General features: G+C 43.4%; 1 protein-coding gene and 1 long non-coding RNA gene across 2 annotated transcripts in view; one reads left to right on the top strand and one right to left on the bottom strand.

Moving 5' to 3' along the window:
• LOC110440018 (uncharacterized) overlaps positions 1-23,727 on the bottom strand; it is a 28,701-nt gene extending 4,974 nt beyond the window's left edge. Inside the window, exons 1-2 of the long non-coding RNA XR_015498359.1 lie at positions 23,451-23,727; positions 492-535 (exon numbers count right to left, since the gene is read on the bottom strand). This is a non-coding gene — a long non-coding RNA (uncharacterized LOC110440018). The remainder of the gene's footprint in view (positions 1-491; positions 536-23,450) is intronic.
• Positions 3,868-8,725, top strand: LOC147842816 (uncharacterized). Its single transcript, XM_087264048.1, has 3 exons — positions 3,868-8,123; positions 8,437-8,492; positions 8,596-8,725. The coding sequence occupies exon 1, from the start codon at positions 5,095-5,097 to the stop codon at positions 7,780-7,782; it is 2,688 nt and encodes an 895-aa protein (XP_087120174.1). The 5' UTR covers positions 3,868-5,094; the 3' UTR covers positions 7,783-8,123; positions 8,437-8,492; positions 8,596-8,725.
• Positions 23,728-24,873: the final 1,146 nt, after the last annotated feature.

The raw sequence follows: 24,873 nt of genomic DNA, 5'->3' as shown, positions 1-24,873 counted from the left end.
GCAGATCTTAGCAGAGATTGCAGTCCATTATATTAAATATGGTGGAAAATGTATTTTCAAATGTATTTCAAATAAATTTTAAATATATAAAATATATATTACATATATATTATAAAATATATATTACATATATAAAAATAATTTACAAATAAACATAATTCTACAAATATATATATATATATATATATATATATATATATATATATATATATATATATATAATGTTTTATTTTAAATAAAAAAACAAGTCTTGATCCCTAAATTAATTTTGAAATGCATGTATTTGGTGCAGTGTATGAAGGTTGAAATTAAACATATTTCAAATATTTATAATCACAAACACCATATATTTAGCTTATACAAACAATTTTATCTTATTTTTTAAGCAAAAAGTTTTAAGCAAATGAGGTAATTATGAAATGTGTTCAATCAAGTAATGTACCTTTCAATCAAGTTAATCTGCTCTTGGCTTAAGTTTATCAAAGACTTACCTGAGTTTGTCCTTTTAGATTCTAGGTCAAGTTCCAATCCATGTCTGCGAAAGAGAGAGACAATTGTTATTGAAAGTATCCAACAAAGTAAAACTTGCTTCTTAACATTTTTTTTTTGTAATTTAAACCCAAAATATTAAAAATATGTAAAATATATAAATATATTTTTAAATGATTGTTTGATGTATTGATTAACCCAAACAGAGCACAAAAATGCATGTTAATACCAGGTGCAATGGGAGCTCAGATTAAATGTGTCACAATCACCAGTGATTTAGCCTGTGCCACTTCTGCCACTGAACTGCGCTATATTTGCCACCAGGCACCTCACACACACACCAGTTCCAGATCACCTCTCATTACTTGGTAATAAATCTTATTAATAAGCTGCACGTAGATCCTCAATTCTGTTGTCATACGACTCCCTTGTAACAAAATGAATGCATGAATTAATTAATGAAGTACATAATAATGGCATTTATCTAGATCTTTGAACATTTTTGTCTTAAATGGCTTCAAAAGCTGTGATTTTCTTGAAAAGCTACAGTTTTAAAGCAAATCTGATGATATTGAAATGAAAATGAAGCTAGCATTGAGGTTACAGAGTCAAAATAACTCATACTTGACACTGGATGATTCACGTTTGACAAAGCTTTTAATACTTCCAAACTACCTTTGTGTTTACCAATCTAACCTCCTACAGCACTTCAAAATATCAATAAAAGGAGACTTAGTTCCTTCAGAGCGATATTTACAATGTTCTGGTAAATCAACAAATATTGTAGATAGATAGATAGATAGATAGATAGATAGATAGATAGATAGATAGATAGATAGATAGATAGATAGATAGATAGATAGATGGATAGATAGATAGATCAAATCAATTTGTCTTATATGGATGCGTCTGACTATGTCGTTAAAAAGTTTCTTTCCCTCCAAGTGCTTGAAAGAAAATTGTTTGAAAGAAAAGGGAAGAACAAAATACAAAAAAAAACAAAAACAAAAAAAAAAAAAACAAAGCAAAAACAACACAAGAGTTCAAGTCTTTGTTCTTTTTCTGTAAAATGATGCTGCAAAACATGCTGACTTCACCCACAGCTATGATATAGGTCATGATTGATGTTTAGCTATTTACTTCCTGGAAATTAGTTGTAGCACAAGTCACAGTTCTGGCTCAACACTTTCAGCTGCTTTAATATCCTCCTTCTCCTCCTCCTCCTTAAAGTTTGTTTTCTTTGGATGACAATCTTAAACTGCTTTCAACATATTTATCATAATGATGTCTTGAAGATGAACACCTTGAACAATATTTAAGCTGAAACATAGTTTATTTTCATGCTTAGCTGTTATTATTATTATTATTATTATTATTTGCAATACACTGTATAAGGATTATGTTGTGGAATGTAAAAAAAAAATCTAATCTTTAAGCTATTTAAAACAAATGCTGTCATAATTAATGCACATTTTTTCAGTATTTCATTTTTGTGACCACTAGTGATATATTTTTTTCTGTTCTACAGTAAAAAGAAAGTCATGCATAAACATAAGTTGGATATTTTTGTTAATAAGATAATAAGTTTAATAATAATAATAATAATAATAATAATACTATATATATATATATATATATATATATATATATATATATATATATATATATATATATATATATATATATATATATATATATACACACAGGGCTTGATATTAACTTTTTTGATCACCTGCCACTGTGGCTAATAGTTTTTCACAAGCCACAATTTTGTTGTTGGGAAAATACATTTTTTTATGCATACATTTGACTTTGACATGCTAAAATTACTTGACTTAGATTTTGTGTTATGTCCTCGAGTCCTCATTCATTTCACAAAAATCACTTTTTGTGTGTCGTGTATGAGCATAAGCAACTGGGTCATATTACAATTTTTTTATTTTTTTATTTCACATGACTTTTTAGAGCTCAAAATTAAGGATTTACCAAATTTATTTTATTTTTTAGCCACAAATTTTAAACTTGTCAAAACAAGCAAAATATAGCTGTATACTTTTGTATGTTTTATAAAAAGAAAAAAAAAAGTGTTAAAAAAAAAACAATTCACATAAAAAAAAAAAAAAAAAAAGTGTTGTCATGTATCTAAAATATTCACAGTAATCTGTCCTGGCTAAAGATGATAAATTACCAGTTAACTGCAAATCAATGGTGAGTTAATCTACCATTAAAACAATGTTATTGTAAAAACATTTAAATTAAACAAAATTACCAAAAATAACTGTAAGCTAAAGAAAGCAAGCAAAAAAATACCGTGTGTGATAATGAAAGAATGATCACACGCACAAGGTTAATGTTAGGCCAATTAATAGCCTGAATGGTTAAAGCGGAAGCAACAGGGGCTGCTAACAAGAAGACAAATCTGAAGCTCTTGAAAGCTTTACGCAAGGAAACGGGAGCGCGCATGCGTTTTAAACAGTCATGCGCATTACATCAGTTATTAGTGCCAGTGATCATCCTCTATTCGGTATTCACCTGCTTTCTTTTGCTCCCGCGAACAATTATTTTTGTCAGTCATGCTGCTCTCGGTTCTAAGATTGCCTTTGCATGCATATTGGGCCACCCTAATTGTCAAACCCTGCTTTTAAGAAAACTACACTTTAAAATGTATTTTCATACCGGCAGGGTCTGGCTGTCTAACCCGCCAGAGCTTAAATCTACCCACATGAGTGTTACGGTTCACAAAAATCATGGTTCGGTTCGATACGACACAGTGGTCTCATGGTTCAGTATGTTTTCGATAAAGCAAAAAAGGAAAAAAGCCAAAGGATTAATCTGATTTAATTTTTTTTAAATGTATTAAAACTAACATGAGAGAAGTATGATCTTGCTTTTTTCTTTTACTTTAAACAGTGATAGAGCTGTACTTCTGGGGTGTCTGCTTAGCAGCAAATTAAACAAATCCTTCTTTATACTCAAAACCAAAAAGCTTCCTATAAAAAATAAATATAATATTGTAGTAGTTGAACAAATAAAAAGAAAAGATCAATTTAGTTTTTATATGGAACTGAGTTTCAATAATTTTTTAAGCAATTTGATTATCACCTGCCATTTTAGTGGACCTAAAAAAACAGGAATTATCTGACTGAAATGGGCTTATGAAGGAATAATGTAACGGGGCTCTATTACATTTAATATTTTTTTAAAACCCGACATTTCCACTACCGATTAAGGTCTCACGGCTCAAAATGAAGCTTTTTTTCTTGGTAGCTCTGGTGCTCCTAACTTCAAAAATTTTGGTGCACCAGACAAAATGTAGTCGCACCCACCAAAAATTATAAGCCACGTTACTACACATTTTATATTAACAGATTATATTATTGTGGAGAGGTAAGCATGATCGAATACCCAATAAAGGGGAAGAGCATGCTCAGAGCCCGGCGGCTAATCAGCAGGCCAATCCGAAATAATAAGCAACACCTGTTTATTCTAGTGATTGGACCGGAGAGACACCCGTCTTAAGGAGAACGGGAGGAACAGTCGGGAGAGAGAGCTGAACGACGGCCACATAGTGGGAGCTGTGCAGTACAGTTGTGACTTAAAAAATAAAATCTGTTACTTACCTCAATGCCGACCCTGTCTTCTTCTTCCCACACAAAAAACATTTGTTACAGTGGTGCCGAAATCCGGGGAAGAAGAAGAGACCTCGCCGCTAAGATGACCACTCCGTCAACCAGTCCATTTGCAGAAGTGATCCAGGCGCTCGCGGTCCTCCACCGTGAACAGCACCAGGAGATCCTGGACATACGAGCTGAGCAGGAGGAGCGCTTTAAGGTCCTGGTGGAGGCCCAGCGCGAGAACCGCGAGCTCGTCCGGAGCATGCTGAAGCAGGGGATCCAGCCCGGAGCAACATCAGCCACCCACCCTCCCATCACACTACACAAAATGGGGCCGCAAGATGACCCGGAAGTCTTCTTAGACTTGTTTGAGAAGATGGCAGGAGCGTGTGGGTGGCCCCGGGCCGATTGACCGGTGAGAGTCATCCCGCTGCTGTCGGGCGAAGCCCAGACCGCCGCACAGCAGCTACCGGCCGAGGATCTCCTGAATTATGCGCACCTGAAACGAGCCATACTTCAGCGGGCCGGCCGCAATCCGGAGGAACAACGCCAGCGCTTCCGGTCGCTGAAGCTGGAGGAAAGCGGTCGGCCCTTCATATTCGCCCAGCAGCTCCGTGACGCCTGCCGCAGATGGCTGGTGCAGGATGACCGGACCATCGATCAGATCGTCGACGCTGTGGTACTGGAACAGTTCATCGCCCGCCTTCCCTCCCGAACATCGGAGTGGGTCCAGTGCCACCGACCAGACGATCTGGAAACGGCCATCCAGCTGGCGGAGGATCACCTGGTAGCGAGGTCCAGGGTTGGCGAAGTAACCTCTCTCTCTCTCTCTCCCCCTGTCCCTCCTCTTTCTCTCTCTCCTCCTATCCCCAGGCCCAGATCGAGGGGACCGCCCATACCGACTCCCAGGAGGCGGATCCCAGGCCCGGAGCCCCAGCGCAGCACGCATCGCTGGGGCACCTATCGGGATAGAGAAGGGGAGGCACGTGGCATGGGCGGGCCTACAGCGATGACGGGTCTCTCTCCGGCCCAATCAGTTGGTCCTGCTGCCCTCGGGGGTATAACGGGAAGGTCTGGGCCGGAATGTTGGCATTGCAGGGGGGCGGATCATGCACCAGAGAACTGCTCCGTGATGGAGGTGGGTGCATTGGTCCGCCTGCCCGATGTGCCAGCAGTCGCCCCCGGTCGCGACGGGCTATACCGGATACCTGTGAGTATTAAAGGGGGTACATATCAAGCTTTGGTGGATTCGGGGTGTAATCAGACCTCCATCCACCAAAGCTTGCTTCAAGACCCGGCTTTGGATATGAGCCGCACGGTAAGGGTAAGGTGTGTACACGGGGATGTAATTCACTATTCGCTAACGGCAATAGACATTCAATTTCGGGGGAAAAAGCATAGAGTGGAGGTAGCGGTTAACCCGCACCTCAAACACCCGCTAATTCTGGGAACTAATTGGCCTGGATTCAATAGATTATTGGGAGTTTTATGTGCGGGTGCTTCTTGGAAGAAGAAATCGCCGGATAGGGGACGTGTCGCTCAGCTGGGGGAATCCCAAGCAGTGACGTCACGCGCTGACTCAGGGGAAGGGCTGGGAATTTCCCGGTGTAAAGACTTTCCCCTGGAGCAGTCGCGTGATGATACACTAAAACATGCACTCGAAAGAGTGCAGGTTATTGATGGGAAAATCCTCCAGCCTGATCGACCCCTCTCCTATCCGTATTTTGCGGTTATTAATGATAGGGTGTATCGAGTGACCCAAGACACTCAGACAAAAGAAGATACAACCCAGTTATTAGTACCAAAGAGCCGCCGGGAAATGCTTTTTCAGGCGGCTCATTCTAATCCTATGGCCGGACATTTAGGTCAGGCCACACTAAATCGCCTCATGACCCGATTCTTTTGGCCGGGCATTCACGGTGACGTCAGCAGATGGTGCGCTGCGTGCAGTGAATGTCAGCTGGTAAATCCGCCGGCCACCCCAAAAGCGCCGTTGCGCCCTTTACCAATTATGGAGATCCCCTTCGAGAGAATTGGTATGGATCTCATCGGGCCATTAGAGCGATCCGCACGCGGGCATCGGTTTGCATTAGTTCTGGTGGATTATGCAACCCGATACCCGGAAGCAGTCGCGCTCCGTAATATCTCAGCAAAGAGCGTTGCGGAGGCGCTGTTTCGCATCATCTCCCGTGTGGGAATCCCCAAGGAGATTCTCACTGATCAAGGCACCGCGTTCATGTCACGCACGATGCGCGAGCTTTATGGATTATTGGGCATTAAATCTATTCGCACCAGCGTCTATCACCCACAAACAGACGGGCTGGTGGAAAGATTTAATCGCACGCTTAAATCAATGATCCGTAAATTCGTTCACGAGGACGCGAAAAATTGGGATAAGTGGTTGGAGCCCTTATTATTCGCTGTGCGGGAGGTTCCCCAAGCCTCCACGGGGTTTTCCCCCTTCGAGCTTCTCTACGGCAGACAACCCAGAGGGGTTTTGGATGTTGTTAGAGAGGCTTGGGAGGACGAGCCTTCTAATAGTAAGAATGAAATTCAATATATCCTGGACCTTAGAGCAAAACTCCACACACTGGGGCGGCTCTCTACAGAGAATTTGCTTAAGGCTCAGGATGACCAACGCAGGCGATATGATAAGGTCACTAAACTCCGTAAATTTTCACAGGGAGATAAAGTACTTGTACTGCTACCCACTTCCAGCTCTAAATTACTCGCCAAGTGGCAAGGGCCGTTTGTGGTCACACGACGAGTCAGTGATCTCGATTACGAGGTGGTTCGTTCGGACAGGGCTGACTCGCGTCAGATTTATCACATTAATCTGCTTAAGCAGTGGAGGGAGCCGGAGGAAGTGGCGCTGGCTACGCTTGTTACTAACGAGGATGACCTGGGGCCGGAGAGCTCCGGCCGAGAACGGCCGAGCGCTCTGGTCACCGGGGGCGATCATCTCTCAGCGAGCCAGCTCCTCGACATCCGGCACCTCCAACGTGAATACTCTGACGTGTTTTCGCCCCTGCCCGGTCGTACTAACCTGATTCAGCACCATATCGAGACCGAACCAGGCGTGGTCGTTAGGACCCGGCCGTATCGCCTACCTGAACACAAGAAAAAAGTGATTCAGGAAGAATTGAATAATATGTTGAAAATGGGAGTAGTAGAAGAATCCCACAGCGACTGGGCCAGCCCGATTGTCTTGGTACCTAAGACGGACGGCTCGGTCCGGTTCTGTGTGGATTATCGCAAGGTAAATGCTGTGTCGAAATTCGATGCTTATCCAATGCCGCGTATTGACGAGTTGCTCGACCGGTTAGGTGCTGCTCGATATTACTCGACATTGGATTTAACGAAGGGCTACTGGCAGATCCCCTTATCTCCAATATCCCGCGAAAAAACAGCCTTCACTACGCCGTTTGGATTGCACCAATTTGTGACGCTCCCGTTCGGGCTGTTCGGGGCGCCGGCGACGTTCCAGCTCCTGATGGAAAAAATACTCGGCCCTCACGCAGCATATGCCGCTGCTTATTTAGACGACATCATCATTTACAGTAATGATTGGCAGCGGCATATGCAACATCTGAGGGCGGTGTTGTCGGCGCTGAGACGGGCCGGGCTCACGGCCAACCCACGGAAGTGCGCAATTGGGCGAGTGGAGGCTTCCACTTAGGTCACGGGCAGGTGCAGCCCCAAATTGATAAGACTGCAGCCATTGCAACCTGTCCGAGACCCAAGACCAAAAAGGAGGTGAGACAGTTTTTGGGGCTGGCAGGATATTATAGGCGGTTTGTTTCTAATTATTCGGCCCTCGTCAGCCCATTGACTGATCTCACTAAAAAGGAGGGACCGGATACCGTCCAATGGTCGGAGCAGTGCCAACAGGCCTTCTCAAAGGTAAAATCTATACTTTGTGGGGGGCCGCTATTGCACGCTCCTGATTTTGCTCTCCCCTTTATTTTACAGACGGACGCGTCCGATCGGGGTCTGGGGGCGGTTCTCTCCCAGGAGGTGGCAGGAGCGGAACGGCCGGTGCTGTACATTAGCCGCAAGCTAAGTAAAAGTGAGGCTAAGTACAGCACCATAGAGAAGGAATGTTTGGCGATCAGGTGGGCCGTTCTTACTCTTCGCTATTACCTCCTGGGTAGGGAATTCGTCCTCTGTTCAGATCATGCTCCTCTCCAGTGGCTCCACCGTATGAAGGATACCAACGCGCGGATCACCCGTTGGTATCTAGCATTACAGCCTTTTAAATTCAAGGTGATCCACAGACCGGGGGCGCAGATGGCTGTAGCCGACTTCCTCTCCAGGGCGGGGGGGGGGGGAGGGCTGCAGGCCGGACGGCTCCCCGGCCTGAGGCAGGCGGTGGGGGTATGTGGAGAGGTAAGCATGATCGAATACCCAATAAAGGGGGAGAGCATGCTCAGAGCCCGGCGGCTAATCAGCAGGCCAATCCGAAATAATAAGCAACACCTGTTTATTCTAGTGATTGGACCGGAGAGACACCCGTCTTAAGGAGAACGGGAGGAACAGTCGGGAGAGAGAGCTGAACGACGGCCACATAGTGGGAGCTGTGCAGTACAGTTGTGACTTAAAAAATAAAATCTGTTACTTACTTCAACGCCGACCCTGTCTTCTTCTTCCCACACAAAGAACATTTGTTACAATTATATATTAACACTCTAAACACAACTAACAAATAAACAAAAATCTGCATGCGCTCCTGGCCCTGCACACACTGCTTGACATGAATGAGATGAACTGAATTAACAATAATAACTGTGCTGTTCTCACGAGTGGTGTTTGATATTGCACAGATGATATTGACATATGACGTATTATTTGCATACATCATCTTAAAAGCAGTAAGTCTTTTCATGAGCTACAAGATTAGTTTTATCTCAGTGAATGCATGCTTCTAAGCGATGGGGAACGTGGTGTATGTCGCACGATTGACAGTATTGTGATGATTAAATGAAGGATTAAATAACGTTAGAACATCTCGTGTGTAGATTCAGTGGCAAACACTGTTAGTCTACCTGAAAACTCCGTCCCACCGGTTTCACGATGAATGCTTTAGTCATTTTCATAGTGGACTTTAACCACTGGAAGTCTTTTGTCCACTCTTCGTAAAGTGTAAATGCTGGATTGACATTCAGCACATGATCACTGATCAAATGTGCCATTAATTGTAACTCTAGCTGGTTTCTAAAACTAAATCTGTCAGTTTTGTTTTCAATCTCTCAGATCTAGCTCTTGACAATTTTGCGGATGTAGCACCCTGTCATCGGAACTGAGTGATTGACAGCTGATATTAACCAATTCCTTTGCGTTTGGTTCTATCGCAGAGGGCTAATAAGAAGAGCTTGAAGGAGAGGCAAGCATTGGGGCAAAATTTAGATATTAGTCTGAATCGTTCAGTTTGCAATGCGTACCAAACCGAAAGTCTCACACCGAACGGTTCAATACGAATACGTTTATCGTATATACAGTAGTGACAATGCGATTAAGAAATTGCAAATTGCAACAACAAATCAAACAAATATAGCTATGTCCCCTTGTATGTTTTGGCTGACACCGGCGCTGACATGCGCCTCTCGAAAAATTTAACTACACATTGCAACGATGCGTATCGCTGTGATTGGTCAGCTTGGTACCGATGACAAGCATGGCCGGTGCTGAGAGCCACGAGCCTGATGGAGTGATTGTTTACAAGTGTGGAGTCCTGTAAAAGAGCTCCAGATGGAAACTGTTGTTTTGTGTTTACCTTTATGATTAAAATTTCTGCACGTCTGCCGGTTACCACCACTGAATGAGCAAGTTTTACCTACTTATACCATTTAGTAAAAACAAAATACCAGCGAAGAAACTCACCACAGAGAAACATAAAAACCAACTGGCAGCTAGCGTGTCGAAAATGCCATTGCAAAACAACACAAACAGCATGCAGAACTAAATGCACGACTTTGGGCAAAGCTGGCGCCATGGGTTATGTCGATCACTCAACAAAGAAGTATAAATCCACCTCAAGGGACTAAGAAAAATGTGTTTAGCAGTTTGTGACAATACCGCCAGGAGGCACAAAGAGACGGGATGCGAACAGACATAATTCTGCAGTAGATTTAAGTATTCTGCTACTTGTAAATGAAGATGAAATAATGAAACAAGCATTATAATTCCTTCATAAATTATTAAAAACTTGTTAACAAGCTTTATTATTTCAGCAAACTTGTTTAGTGCAATGAGGATTCATTTTGGAAATTAAAAAATGAAGAAATAAAGGCAACTAAAATGACAGTACAAACATAAACAAATAAACAAATATATGAATAAAGCAGTGTTTTAGCCTAAATACGGAGATGTGCAGTGTTTGTTATTTGTGTGATGGGACTAAAACAGTCAATAAATAAGCTTTTCATTTATGTTTCCATTTACAGTTTTCATTTACATTTTTTGTTAATTATATTTTACTTACTCATTTTATCTCTTAATTATTGTCATAAATAATAAATTAATAATTAAACAGGCCTAAATAATAATTTATTTAAAGACATAACCATTGAAGAGCAGAGAAACGGTACAGCCAGCCTGATCTTACCAGAAACGTAAGTATTTTACAATTTGTCAGTTTAGTGGCTAATTCGTATGAATTTGTACACATTTAGTCATATGAAATTGTACGATTTTAAAAAGGAGGCGTGGCACCAAACCCCATCCCTTAACCCAACCGTCATTGAGGAATGAGCAAATCGTACTGAATTGTATCAATTAGATCGTACAAATTCATACGAATTAGCCACTAAATCAAAAAGTTACTAAAGTTACATGGTCTAAAGAGCTTTAAAGTTGAATACTACTTCATCAATAGCATAAAAATAAATTGACATACCTCAAACAGATAATTAAAATTATAATATAAATATTAACACACCAAATATGGGCCCTTTAGGTACTAGCATGCAGCCCAGTCGCAGCTCATGTATCTTTTCTCTCTGTGATTGTATGACATTTGCAAGTGAGCGGATACACTCTTGAAGAAGATGAACTATGTGGATGCAGGTGGAAAAATTGGCACTAGGATGATATGTCTGGAGAGAGCTTGTGGATGTCTATGCCCCATAGGGGTTGCAGGCTTTGATGTTGTTGATGATGATGATGATGATACACTCTCTTTTATGACATTGCTTACCTACAGCTATACTTCATATTTTAGGCATTTTTGCCCTGCATCTAGTAGATTCCAATCCTTGTGTGTGCATCTTGTGATGTTGAGGTCTTGTGAGGACTGATTTAGGTGAAACAAAGGCTCTCTCTGGAGTAAAAAGCTATGCCGACCTCACTTCTACATAACAAGTGTGAAACATTCCTTTACTCAGGGTTAAAAGCAGTGTTTACAACAACAAACACTGTAAAAGCCAATAAAAGACTATAGTTTGATTCAGTTTTTCCCCCCTTAGCCTTTTATGAAATATCAGACAAACAAATTCCGTAAATGTTTAATAAAACAGTGGATCTACGAAGCGGATTTGAAGAGGATTCTGGGCTTAAACAAAAAGAAATGCAAATGCGGATGAAAACACGCTGGCTGGTCATCAGGGGGCAGAGGAAAACAATTAGCCTCCCAGCCATTTCTGCTCACTGGATGTCTGACCACCTGCAAGACAGTAATCACAGACAAACAGCAAAGCACAAGAGAAATCCCCTTTTGGCATCCCACGCAGAGAGAGATTGCCACCAAAGACCATCAAGTTCCTTCATTTATTTATTTTTTTTTCTCTCTCTATTGTATTCATTGGATATTCATGAGCAGAAAGGCAATAAGAGACTCTCATAATCCTATAGCCAGTGGCAATGTTTAGACTCCCAACTGGTTCCCAACTGGTTGAGGTTGATGAAATATGAGGTTAATCAAAAGGGGAGGACTTTGATGTGAAACTTAGCTGCTAATAATGTTAGCTAAACTGGCATCCGCTCTGCTGTTTAAAATGATTCAGAGCGCTTCAACTTTATGCACAAATATGCCACCATTTTTCTTCCTGTATCCTGTCTCTTTCTGATTTATGCTGCTCGTTTTCAACCCTAATGTGTCCAAGCTTGTTTAAAGTCTCTCACGGAGTTCTGTTCAGAAGATGTTAAAGAAAAAAAAAAGCTGATAAACAACCACTGCAGTATGGGAAATGCAAATTATGCCAGCTGCTAAATTACAGCTAATAAACTGAATCAGTAATCCTTATTTACAGCTTTGGGTTTTAATTACTACAAAATTGGATTGCTAGTAAATGTTAAAGATGAAGTGTATAATTTATACACTTTCATAGCTGTTGATTAAAATTCACTAATTGGGTTTTCAGTTAAAGGATGTAAATTAATTTTTAAAAAGGCTATATGATGCCGTTTCAAAAGGTCATTATTTTATTTATTGGGTGTAGTAGAAAAGGTTAACATACTTCAATATTTCTAAAAAACATTGTTTTGTGCATACTGTACATTATTGCATCACATATATTTCCAGTCTTTTGGAAATACTTTCCAGTTTTTTCAAAGCTCCATCTTCCAAAAAAGCCCATGAAGTTAATTATGTCAGTTTAAATGTACAAGCCTGATAAGTTATTGACAAGTGTGCATGTACTTACATGCTCTATATTATGATGGAAACTCGCACTCTAAAAAATTTTGAATTATTTATTTAACCTAAATGGTTGAGTTAAACATATTTGGTGCTTTGTTGGGTTATTTTTAACCTTTATTTGGGTATTTATTTGATAACTCAACTAGTTAGGTTAAAAATTTTAATTTCAACAATCAACTGATTTAACTGACACAAAACAGCCGTATTATGCATGCATATTGTTTTTGTGTTATAAAGTTGATTTAAGCCATATCGAATCATTTTTTTTTACAAATTACCACTGTGTCATGGTTTTTATATCCGTTTTACCATCCAAGATCGTCTTTTAGAAGCATGTGGATGAGGTTAAAATATATTGTACATTGTGGACACTGACTGAAGCCTGCTGCAGCTGCTGGACAGCCTCTATAGCACACAGAGCTCCATATTCTGCACATATTCTTGCTGAGAGGCGACAGCACTACCTACTGCGACACTGCCTCGCCCTTTAACAAAAGTGTCTGGAACTAAAATGAAATGGAAATAAAGCATTTTTAATATTTTTGTATGGTATTTATTTACCCAGCCATAATTATAAACCTAATAGTAGCACTAGTACTGGTAATACCAGAATAAAAAAAATAAAATAAATAATAATAATAATAATAATAATAATAATAAAATACATTTAGTTAGTTAAATCCTATAACCCAACGCATTGGGTTAAAATAACCCATAGATGGGAAGGTGCTATAATAACCTATAGTTGTGTTATAACCTACATATGCTGTCTCAAAATAACCTACACTATTATTTTTTTTAAATAGTCAAAAAACAATCACGTAAAAAAAATAATAAAATAAACTTAAAAGTGAGCCATGATTTTAAAATTTTAAAACTTTATTAAATATGCTATTGATTGACTGATTAAATGCTTGATTAATTAACAGTACATTTATATTTTTAGGTGCAAAACTGTGTATGCATATACATGAAGAACTGTACTTGTAATTTTTCAACAGAATTTTTTTTCACTTCACTTCAGGAAACTAATGACTAGCTAGTTCCCCTTCGGTTGGGGAACTTCAGTGCCATAGAGTGGATTGATTGAAATCCACGAATGGGAGGATTCGGTTCAGAAGCCGCTTGTCTGAAAGAGTATTGAACGGGCAAATGAATGCAATGAATTGGCAGCGTAAGCTTGCACAGGTGTATTTCATTGATAATTATCCCAGCATATAAGCATACCTGGAGCGAGCAGGCGCCATCCTTTTCGCTTCAGAGACTTTCTGATCGAGTCGATGAGGGTTCCTCCTGCTGTGACCAGCGATTCTGAGCGAACGAGAGCATTCTCCCGGTCCAGAGTGTGTACACGCAGCAGCAGACGGTCGAGCTGGGTTTCTCCCTTGCCTGGCGTTCTTTGGGTCTGGTCCTCCAGAGCGGTGCGTATAAAGTTGCAAACTTCACAGAAAGAGCAACACAGTCGTGCAGCACGTCCTTTTCAGGACGGCGCTCCGACTGTGCGTTTCTGGATGCGGTGGTTTCCTGTCCTCGGATGATGGGCTCGGGCACTGCGTTGCATGTCTGGGGGGTCCAGCATGTTAATGCGCTGCTTGCGGGCAGTTCATGTCGTCATTGCGATGCCATGACTGTTGCGCAGTAAAGATCGTGGCTAGCCTTTGCAAAAGGGCGAACCACCCCAGTTGTCCCCTGCTCTGCAGCGGGCACTCGGGCAGATCTGAGGGTTTCAGCGAGAGATAATCCGTCGCCCGCGGACCTCCCGCTTCTCTAAGCGCTCCATCCAAGCTTCGGGCGGGGGAAGCGATCCGTCTAACAGATGGTAGCCCTTACGCCCGATGACACCGGAGACCAGATGTCCACCGCGGCATCGGAGGTTGGGCTTTCATTGTCCGATGATGATCCAGACCCGCTCGCCCCCTTCGGGTGGTGAGCGCTGTCACTACGGATCCTGAAACGGACATGTTAGCCGTGCTTTCCCGGGCTGCTTCGGCCGTGGGTTGGAGATGGTATATCCCCCAGCTCCGCGGCCGGACCGACTAGAGGGGTGTTCCCTTCTTCCCGGAGGTGCACAGTAGGCTCACGCGGTCTTGAAAAGCACTTTTTTCTGCTCGTGCTGCATGTCCCTCCACCCTCACCACTCTTGACGGTGGAACAGCCAGGGGGTATGTGGCGATTCCTCAGGTTGAGTGCGCGATGGCGGTCAATCCGCGCGGCGCCTCTTCTTGGCGGGGTCCGCCTCGTCTCCCATCCAAAGCCTGTAAGTTATCTGCCTCCCTCAGAGCTAGAGCTTACATAGCTGCAGGCCAGGCTGCTTCCGCCTTGCATGCGATAGCCACCTACCAGCGCTACCAAGCGCAGGCGCTGGCCGAGCTGCACGAGGGTGGGTCCAACCCAGGCTTACGAGCTTCGCACCGCCGCAGCCTTAGCTCTTTGGACTACTGAGTCCGCTGCGTGTGAGTTGGGGAGGACGATGTCCACATTAGTGATCCAGGAGCGCCACCCCTGGCTGATATGCGCGAAGTCGACAAAGTCCGCTTTCTTGACTTTCCCCATATCCCAAGCCATGTTCGGCGACACCGTCTGTGAATTCACCCAGGAATTCAAGGTGGTGAGAGAGCAGTTGATGGGTGATGTCTTATCGGCGGTCAGTAGCCGGCTCCGCCCGCCGTGCCATTCATACCTGCTCCTCGCCGAAGGCGCCCGCCTACGAGAGCTGCTCCGCCCCCGCACAGGCCTCTGGCGAAGCGAGCGCGTCGGGCACCTCGGAAGCAGGCAGCCCCCCTGCCCAGAACGCCGCTAAGTCTGGCAACGGACCGCGAAGCGTCCCTGGGACAGGCCATCTGGAGAAGAGGGAACTTGCTCTTTCCCCGCTGGAGGGCGGGGCCCCATTTCCAACGGCACTTTTTACTGCCATGAAAACATTATGAAAGGGCACTTTTCCACTTCCCCGGATGTGACAGCCCGACATCTGCCAGTCTGGGACGCTATGCTTTCTAGCTTGCAGATTCGGTGCGTTTCGCCAGTGGCTCACGAGCGCTGGGAGGACGGTCTCCTTTCTCCCACCCCTCGAGCCTCCCCTCCGGAGCTCGGGTGCGGAGTGAGAGTAAATATCTCACCTCCAGCTTTTCCGTGGGACCCGCGCGCTTCCCGGATCAGCACACCCACTCCGCGCTGCCCCACTGCTGGTACGTCAGCGATTGTAGCGATGAGTCCATTAGCGAGAGCTCTGCCTGCCTGGTTAGCGAGGGCCAGCTCTTCGCGGTGGCTCATACGCACAATCAGACTCGGCTATGCGATTCAGTTCGCGAAACGGCCCCCCAAGTCACGGGTGTGTATTCACCAGGGTCAGCCCCCTGTCTGCCCCTGTCTTGCGAGAGGAGATTGCTGTCCTCCTGGCGAAGGATGCAATCGAGCCGCTCCCTCTAGCCGAGATGGAGAGCGGGTTTTACAGCCCACACTTCATCGTGCCCAAAAAGAGAGGTGGGTCACAGCCAATCCTAGATCTGCGCGTTTTGAACCGCTGTCTGCACAAGCTGCCGTTCAGAATGCTCACGCAGAAGCGCATCCTCCGGTGCGTTCGTCCTCTGGGTTGGTCTGCAGCATTAGACCTGATGGACGCGTATTTCCATGTCTCCACTTTTCCTCGCCACCGTCAGTTTCTGCGGTTTGCGTTGAAGGTCGAGCTTGGCAATACAAAGCCCTCCCCTTCGGGCTCTCTCTGTCTCCGCGGGTCCTCACCAAGCCCGCAGAGGGTGCCTTAGGGCCCCTTCGGCTCGCGGGCATCTGCATACTCAATTTCTTGACGACTGGCTGATTTTTGCCCTCTCTCGGAGCAGTTGATTATGCACAGAGACAAAGTGCTCCGGCACTTCCACCTGTTGGGGTTTCAGGTCAACCGAGAAAAGAGCAAACTCGCAACCGTGCAGAGGATCTCTTCTCTCGGGCTGGAGCTGGACTCGGTCACCATGGCATCACCTCAGCTGATGCTGTACTGTCTGAGAGAGCTCGACAGTAAAATAGTGGTCCCACTGAAACTATTTCAGAGGCTCCTGGGGCATATGGCATCCGCAGCCGCTTCATGCCGCTCGGATTACTTTATATGAGACCACTTCAGCACTGGCTTCACGATCGAGTCCCCAGACGCGCATGGCACGCGCGCGCACACCGAGTCTCTGTTACAGCGCTGTGTCGCCGCGCCCTCAGCCCTTGGAGCGACCCCTCGTTCCTACAGGCCTGGGTGTCTCTAGAACAGGCGTCCAGTCTTGTTGTCATTTCAGCAGACGCTTCCAACACTGGCTGGGGGGCTGTGCGTTGCGGGCATGCGGCTGCGGACCTGTGGTAGGTACCCAGTTGCATTGGCATATCGCCTGGAGCTGTTGGCAGTGTTCCTCGCTCTCCACCGTTTTTTTCCGGTGCTGGAGCGGCAACACGTGCTGGTCAGGACGGACAGTACGGCGGCGGTGGCGTATATCAGCCGTATGGGGGGTATGCGCTCTCGCCGCATGTCTCAGCTCGCCCGCCGTCTGCTCCTCTGGAGTCATCCGCGGCTGAAATCGCTGCACGCCATTCATATTCAGGCAAGCTCAACCGTGCAGCCGATGCGCTCTCACGGCAGCCTTACGTACTGGAGAATGGAGACTCCACCCCGAGTCTGTTCAGCTGATATGGGCGCGATTCAGGGAAGCCCAGATCGATCTGTTGCTTCCCCCGAGATCGCTCATTGCCAGTTGTTCTTTCCCTGACCGAGGGCTCTCGGCACGGATGCAGCTGGCCTCGGGGCATGCGCAAATACGCGTTTCCCCCAAGTGAGCCTGCTCGCGCAGTTACTGTGCAAGGTCAGGGAGGAAGAGGAACAGGTTGCTGGTTGCGCCCCTCTGGCTCAACCGGACCTGGATGTCAGAGCTCTCCCTCGCGATAGCCCTCCCCTGGCAGTCCCTTCGAGAGAGCACCTACTCTCTCAGGGACAGGGCACCATCTGGCACCCTCGCTGATCTTTGGAGGTCATTAGACGCGAGGAAGACTTAGGTAACCTCCGATTGCGGTGGCTAATACCGTCACTCGGGCTAGAGCCCCCTCCCCGAGCGCGCCTATGCCCTGAAGTGGAGTCTATTCACTGAATGGTGTGTCTCTCTCAGAGAAGACCCCCGTAATTTGCCAGATCAGCGTTATGCTTTCTTTACGCCAAGAGAAGCTGGAGAGTAGGCTGTCGCCCTCCACACTCAAGGTTACGTGGCTGCCATCTCCGCTCTCATGACGCGGTGGCTGGCAGCACCGTGGGAACGCATAACCTCATCATCCGGTTCCTCAGGGGCGCTAAGAGAATTAATCCACCTCGCCCCCTCTCATGCCCTCTTAGGATCTCGCCCTCGCTACACAAGCCGCGTCAGATCCCTTTGATCCTCGACTCAGTATCTTTCTGTCCTTGAAGACAGCTCTGCTGTTCGCGTTGATATCGATTAGAGGGTCGGGGACCCGAAGGCATTTTTCGGTCAGTGACTCGTGCCTGTAATTGGGCTGGCTTTCTCTCACATCCTGAGACCCCGCCCGCGATATGTGCCCAAGGTTCCTACCACTCCGTTTTAATACGAGGTAGTGAGCCTGCAAGCGCTGCCCTCGGAGGAGGCAGACCCAGCCCTTCTTTATTGTCCAGTTCGCGTTTTGCGTATTATCCGGACCGCACTCAGAGTTTAGATCATCTGAACAGCTCTTCGTCTGTTATAGCGGTCGGCAGCAGGGAAGTGCCGTACCGAAATAAGTTCCCACTAGATTGGATGCCTTTCTTTCACTATCAGAGCCGAGGTGAGCCGCGTCCCCCGAGAGCGCGTGCGCGCGCTCGAGAGGATGTGAAGCTCCGAGTGGCGTGCGCACGTGCTCTCGGGGGACGCGGCATACCTCGGCTCTGATAGTAGACATCTGTAGAGCTGCGGGCTGGGTGACACCCAACTCATTTGCAAGGTTTTACAATCTGCGAGTGGAGCCGGTTTCCTCAAGGGTATTAGGTAACCCTTGGTGATTGAGGAAACAATTCAGTAGGGTGTTGAAACACGCTTGCTGCGCCATTCTCCCTAACACGGAGGTACGTGCGCCTTTTTATCTGTCAGTAAAGTTCCCCGTCAGGTGAGCCCTGCAGATTCCTCCGTGGCCCCCAGCACTGACTCAACGGAGGAGTCACTTGCTGGCCCACTACGTTGTAGGTCTGCCCGCTGGTCAGCCCGCGTTTTGGGTAAAGGTGCCTGCTATGCGTGATCCCCACTAGGCGATCCCATATGCTTATTCTGCCACGGTTAAGTCCCCCCCCCCCTGGGGGGACCCGTGTCTTCCCTCTCCGCTAACCACTCTTTTGCTATGCGTACTCCCCCTTTTTAGGGCTAGTCCATATGTAAATCCTGCCATCTATCCCCCCTTGGGTAACGGATGGCCTCCGCAGCGTCCTCCCTATCGGGATTGCACGCTTCCCAACGTACTGTCGTATTTTCCTAGAATTATCTAGATGCTCACGACTTCCCAAAAAATATATCTTCCGTAAGACTTCTGTTGAAGTAGGATAAATTAGGGCCAGGGACACGTTGGAGGAACGCGCCTCCCATGATGTGGGTGCGTCACGCTTGCTTGACAATCCCCTCATCGGGGGCGTTGGTAAAGTGCAGTCATTATGGCGCTTTCCATACTTCTCCCATTCGTGGATTTCAATCAATCCACTCTATGGCACTGAAGTTCCCCAACCGAAGGGGAACGTTCGAGGTTACAGAAGTAACCCTTCGTTCCCCAAGGAGGGGAACGGAAGTGCCATACTCCGTTGCCATAATGACTGTCCCTTAGCTGTTTGAAAGTCTCTTCAGCTTAAGCCTAGTTCACACTACAGGATTTTAAACATCAGCAGATCGCTGTGCTGTTCACACTACAAGACTTGACTTTGTGTCTTTTGATCTCTGTGGTGTTCACACTACGCAACACTCCGTGAACGATCCACAAGAGGGGGGTCACACACTACATGATCTGACAACATCTCATTCCCCATCAGCTCATTCAAGCTACCAAACCACAGCCAATGAAAATTTGAGGGAGGAGTCGTCAGAAAAAAGCTGAACACTATTGGCTGCTTGTGTGCTGATGACATCACTGACAGCGTTTCAAGCTTTGGAGAAAGCATTTAAAAACATCGTCAAATCAGCTGATTTATGAGCGGATTAATCACTCATCTGCAAGGTTTGAGTGGATAGATACACAGAGAGTTTTTAATTTTTGTAATTTTATAACTCTTTGAAATAAAACTAACATATTTATAACACACTGCCGTTTTCTAACTATCAGTGTATTTCTTTCTGACATTGTTATTTTTTTTATTACAAAACAGTAAAGAACTGAGCATTTCTGCCTTAAATTACCATATTGGTCAAAATGACTGCATGCACGTCTGATACTTTTCGCTGTGACTTTAAATATGTGTGCATTTTCTTGCCTGGCAACTTCCTGCTAACATAAACAAAACTTTCTGATGACAAAAACATCAATTTACTTCAGATATCTTTAAAAACAGCATATTATGTGCTGTGAAATTGCTCCTGTTTGAAAGTGAAAAGGAAAGCCAAGCCTTTAAGTGTTTTAGTATCTTAACTACATATTTATAGGCTGTATTACCAAAAAAATACTATATTTTTAGGGTAATGGTGTCATTAAATATGATGCCAGACATTCAAAGCTTAATTTTAATATCTCAATAATAGCTTTGAATGTAAATATGTTGTGACAATATGGCGTTTTATATAAGAACCGTCAGAATGAGCAGTATGGTAATTCTAATAGTTACAGAACTCTAGTTCCACTGTTAATATATCCTCCTCTCATGTCTGTGCTAACGCAGAATGAAGCGAGTTCACTGATGCCCATTCTGACTAATCACAGATGTTTATGCTGAGCTACTGAACACACAGCCATTCAGCTCATGCTAATATGCTCTCTCATTGGCTGTAGCTCGTCACTACATCTGACCACACGTGGGGTTGAGTCGGCCGACTGCTCTGGAATGTTTAGCATGCTGAATGTTGGATTTCCGTCTGCGAGGTGTCGGCGACGCGTCAGCGAGCCTCGTTGATGCGTTGCTCAGTAGTTCACACATAAAGAGCGGCGAGCGCCGAGCACCCGCAGATTTCTTCCCGATCACAGCCCGATCTGTCGGCGAGCTCGTTAACTTCCAAATCGGGCTCAAATCAGGCTCAAAATCCTCTAGTGTGAACTAGGCATTAAAAGGATGGCGTCTGCTCGCTCCAGGTGTGCTTATATGCTGGGATAATTGGCAATGAAATACACCTGTGCAAGCTTACGCTGCCAATTCATTGCATTCATTGGCCCGTTCAATACTCTTTCAGACAAGCGGCTTCTGAACCGAATCCTCCCATTCGTGGATTTCAATCAATCCACTCTATGGCACTTCCGTTCCCCTCCTCGGGGAACGAAGGGTTACTTCTGTAACCTCGAACGTTAGTTAGTTACTGTGGTAGTTATGGTAGACTCACGATCATACTAGTAGTTAAGTAGAAAGTTTTTACATTGTTTGTAAATGTAGTTTTAACACTATAACTACAGAGGCAGTCATTTGGACTGCTTTCAAATGTTGTAATTCATTACCTGCATCAAAATAAAACCTGTTTTAATAGTACCCTAATTTTCCAAAAATATGTTTATAATTCATTCATTCATATTCTTTATATAACATATATATTCATATATATATATATATATATATATATATATATATATATATATATATATATATATATATATATATATATATATATATATATATATATATATATTATTGAATACAATAAAAATAACATCAATGCATTGAAAATACAATAATAAATGTTAGGAAAGAAAAAAGAGGGAAAAAAGATATTTACAAAGCCTCAATCATTAAGAAAAAAGATTATTATAAGCTTTCAGAAACATGTTATTAACATTATTAACAAGAATTATAAGCTTAAGAGATTCAATATTGAACGAAATTTCAGCAAGGAAAGTATTCACAGTATGATCACTGTCCCTCCACTCCACCAATAGCTGGTGTGTGGTGAGCGCACTGGCGCCGTTGTCCTGTGGCAGCCGTCGCATCATCCAAGTGGATGCTGCACACTGGTGGTGGTGTGGAGAGACCCCCCTCATGATTGTAAAGCGCTTTGGGTGTATGGCCATACACAATAAATGCGCTATATAATTACACATTACCTTACATTACATTACATATTAAATCTAGGTATTGCCTTTAGAATTTTTTTTTGTTTTTAATTTGCAGTGTAACAAAAAAAAAAGATAACAATAAGATTGAGAGCATGATCATTACCAGAGAATTAGAGCAATGTAGCTTTTATAGACAAATTTATAGAAATTTCAGTAGATTTTTATGGTTACAACGTCATTGTGTAAAGGACAACAACTTCTTGCATTTTTACAGCGGTTGGCATTCAGCACTTACCACCATGTTCAGCTTCAGGGTGTGAATCAGAGAATGAGTCCATAAACTAAAGTAATGGATATCTTGTGCGCATACATGGTTTAAACACATTCAGTGAGCCACATTGTGCAGGCACTGTTGGCAATATTACAAAAAAATAAAATAAATAAATCATAGCATTCAAAACTTAATTTTAAAATTCTGAAGTTTCAAATGTAAATTAGACAAAAAAAATTATTTAGTACAGTCAGAATGGCCGCTATGGCCAGTATACATTCTGGTAGTTCAATTATTAAAGCTAAGAAGCAATTAAACAGTCTCTGAGACTGTAGCTGTCATTAAGATGTGATAGAAACAAAATGCTATTGGTTCTTTTAAAAAAGTGGAAGAGTTGCTAAATATTTCCACCCAGTTTGCATGGTTGTTTCAACACATTGAATGATGCAGTGTGTTCCAAAAAATTCAAGAGTTCTTAATCAGAGTATTATTGCCAATACTGTTTTCTAAAGACTTAACTATAATAGGCCTATATTACTTTTTTGACAGTTTTTCACCTATACATATTCAGTCGCTGCCAGAACAAAAACTGACCTTATAAATCCAGTTCACTCCTGCATTTCAATTCAGTCCTTCACAAAACACTGGAGCGTGTATGTGGTCACTGAAAGCAGAATGCTAAAAGTGGCCCAGAGTGCAGGCCGTTGACAATTATTGATGGTGCTAATGCTAATATAATTTTAACCACTTAGCTTCTCTGGTTACTTTAATGTACTGTTGAACCATAAAGAAGCCTTTGTTCAGTCAAGTCACTCTGATGTTGCACAACACTAGATCAAATGCGTCTTTATAGGAAATTTGAACAGTGAGCTATATTAAATTAATTACTCTTGTGGCCATAAAACATGGCAGCCTCAATATATAAATACCCCGCTGTGTGCATGAAATCCCCATTGGGAGTTTAATGCAGTGTGTTCTCACAAGCATTGAAAGCAAGGCAGTCATACAAAAGATATATGAATAATGTTGCTGATGTAACTTAAAATATTACAAATCCTGGCTTTAAGCCATTTAGTGGAGGAGGGTTTCGTACACCGAAATGATTAAGGAAAAGGATAAGATAAAATATGATTTCAGGAAACAAATTATAGGGAACTGTAAGCTGACGGTATGCTAGAAAAATGTGCTCTTGTACAACCATGCTATTTTCATGGATCACATAACACAGTAGAAACATTATTAAAGCATTATGGACAATCTTTACCTGATTTCCTGATGTTGTCCAGAATCATGTCGGGTTGATATTGCACGATCACACACACACTCTGCGGGAATGGAATATGAAGATCTCTCTCTGTCAGACCTTGAGCTGTGGGTTTAAGTCATGGACAGACATATATTACTTATGTGCAGTGAGTGACCCTTCACCTGGAAATGTTGCCACAATAGTCCAAGATGAAGCAGAAGGGAGGCTTGTTACAAGCTATGTTTGGAATGAAATAGCTTGCCACTGCCTACTCGTTTGGTTAAAAATAGTGACTGCGCATTAACATTTACAATTGTTCAGTAAAAAACTAGCTGGCTAAGGCTGAAAAGTTCACAGTTTGTATTGTGGAACCCTAAAGCATTTTTTTCTAGTGGATATACACTTTAGAATCTTGACAGATGTATTATGTTATCCAGATGCTTTTCGTGATAGTGTTTTATGAACACTGACACTGTTTGTACAATGGATTTGTTCTTTTAAAAGTGTTAAAGAAGCAAATAAGCAAACCTTAAATGTATTATATTTCATGTAATTCTTACGTTTCTATTAGTTTAAATGTATTGTATTTTAAATGCTCAATATATAAATTCAATCATTTTCATCTGATTTTCCTGGGCTGGGCAGAGGAGAGAACCCTAGACTTCCCTCAATATTTAAATATTAAGTTATTTAAATTATTGAAATGATACTTTAAAAGTTTAATTAATATTACCTAGACATGGCAGCAAGTCACTGTCTTTGTCACTATATCATTCATTCAGTAGATTTGTACAAAGTGGATGATTTATTCAGGGCTGAAGTTGTATGTGATTTGGAAAGTTATTGGCTCCATCCAAAATCACATACTCTTAAGTATACTTGCATTAAAAAAAGTAACTACTTTACATCCCCTAAGAAGTGCTCTTCTGTGTTGTGAGCGGCATATAAAGACATACAGTATACACACATATATACATGAACACATACCTCATTTCAACCCCTACCATTGTGTACTAGCCATCAGAGAGCAGGTGCATTCGTAACATCGATGGTACAGTAAATGGACATTTCATACACTCTTCACTCCATTACATATGCTGTGACGGTTACGTTTGAAGCACTGCTTCATCAAAACTATCAAGATCACCAGATATCAGTAAACAGGGCTTTGTTACATCAGTACTGTTTCATACTCTTATTTAGAAAATTTAATGTGGAGAGGGGTCGCTGGGGGTCACCAGTGCTGATATACAGCTGTATCGCACTGCTACGAGTGTGATATTGCGTTTAAACAACAGTTTGACGACACACTCATGTATATAAATAAGAAGGTCTAAAAACTTTTTTTTTTTCTATCAGGAACTACTTTCTTCCGCCTTCATTCACAATTACAGCTGACGTCAAAACAGCAGAAGACGTCACTAATTTAACGGGGTTACGG

Source organism: Danio rerio, chromosome 8 (assembly GCF_052040795.2).
Source record: "Danio rerio strain M-AB ecotype USA chromosome 8, GRCz13ab, whole genome shotgun sequence".
NCBI lineage: Eukaryota > Metazoa > Chordata > Actinopteri > Cypriniformes > Danionidae > Danio > Danio rerio.
The sequence above is the reverse complement of the archived record's forward strand: the minus strand, read 5'-3'. Positions and strand labels throughout refer to the sequence as shown.

What these genes read in the sequence shown, in the direction of transcription:
- LOC147842816 (XM_087264048.1), top strand. Translation starts at nt 5,095, where the DNA reads ATGGGCGGGCCTACAGCGATGACGGGTCTCTCTCCGGCCCAATCAGTT.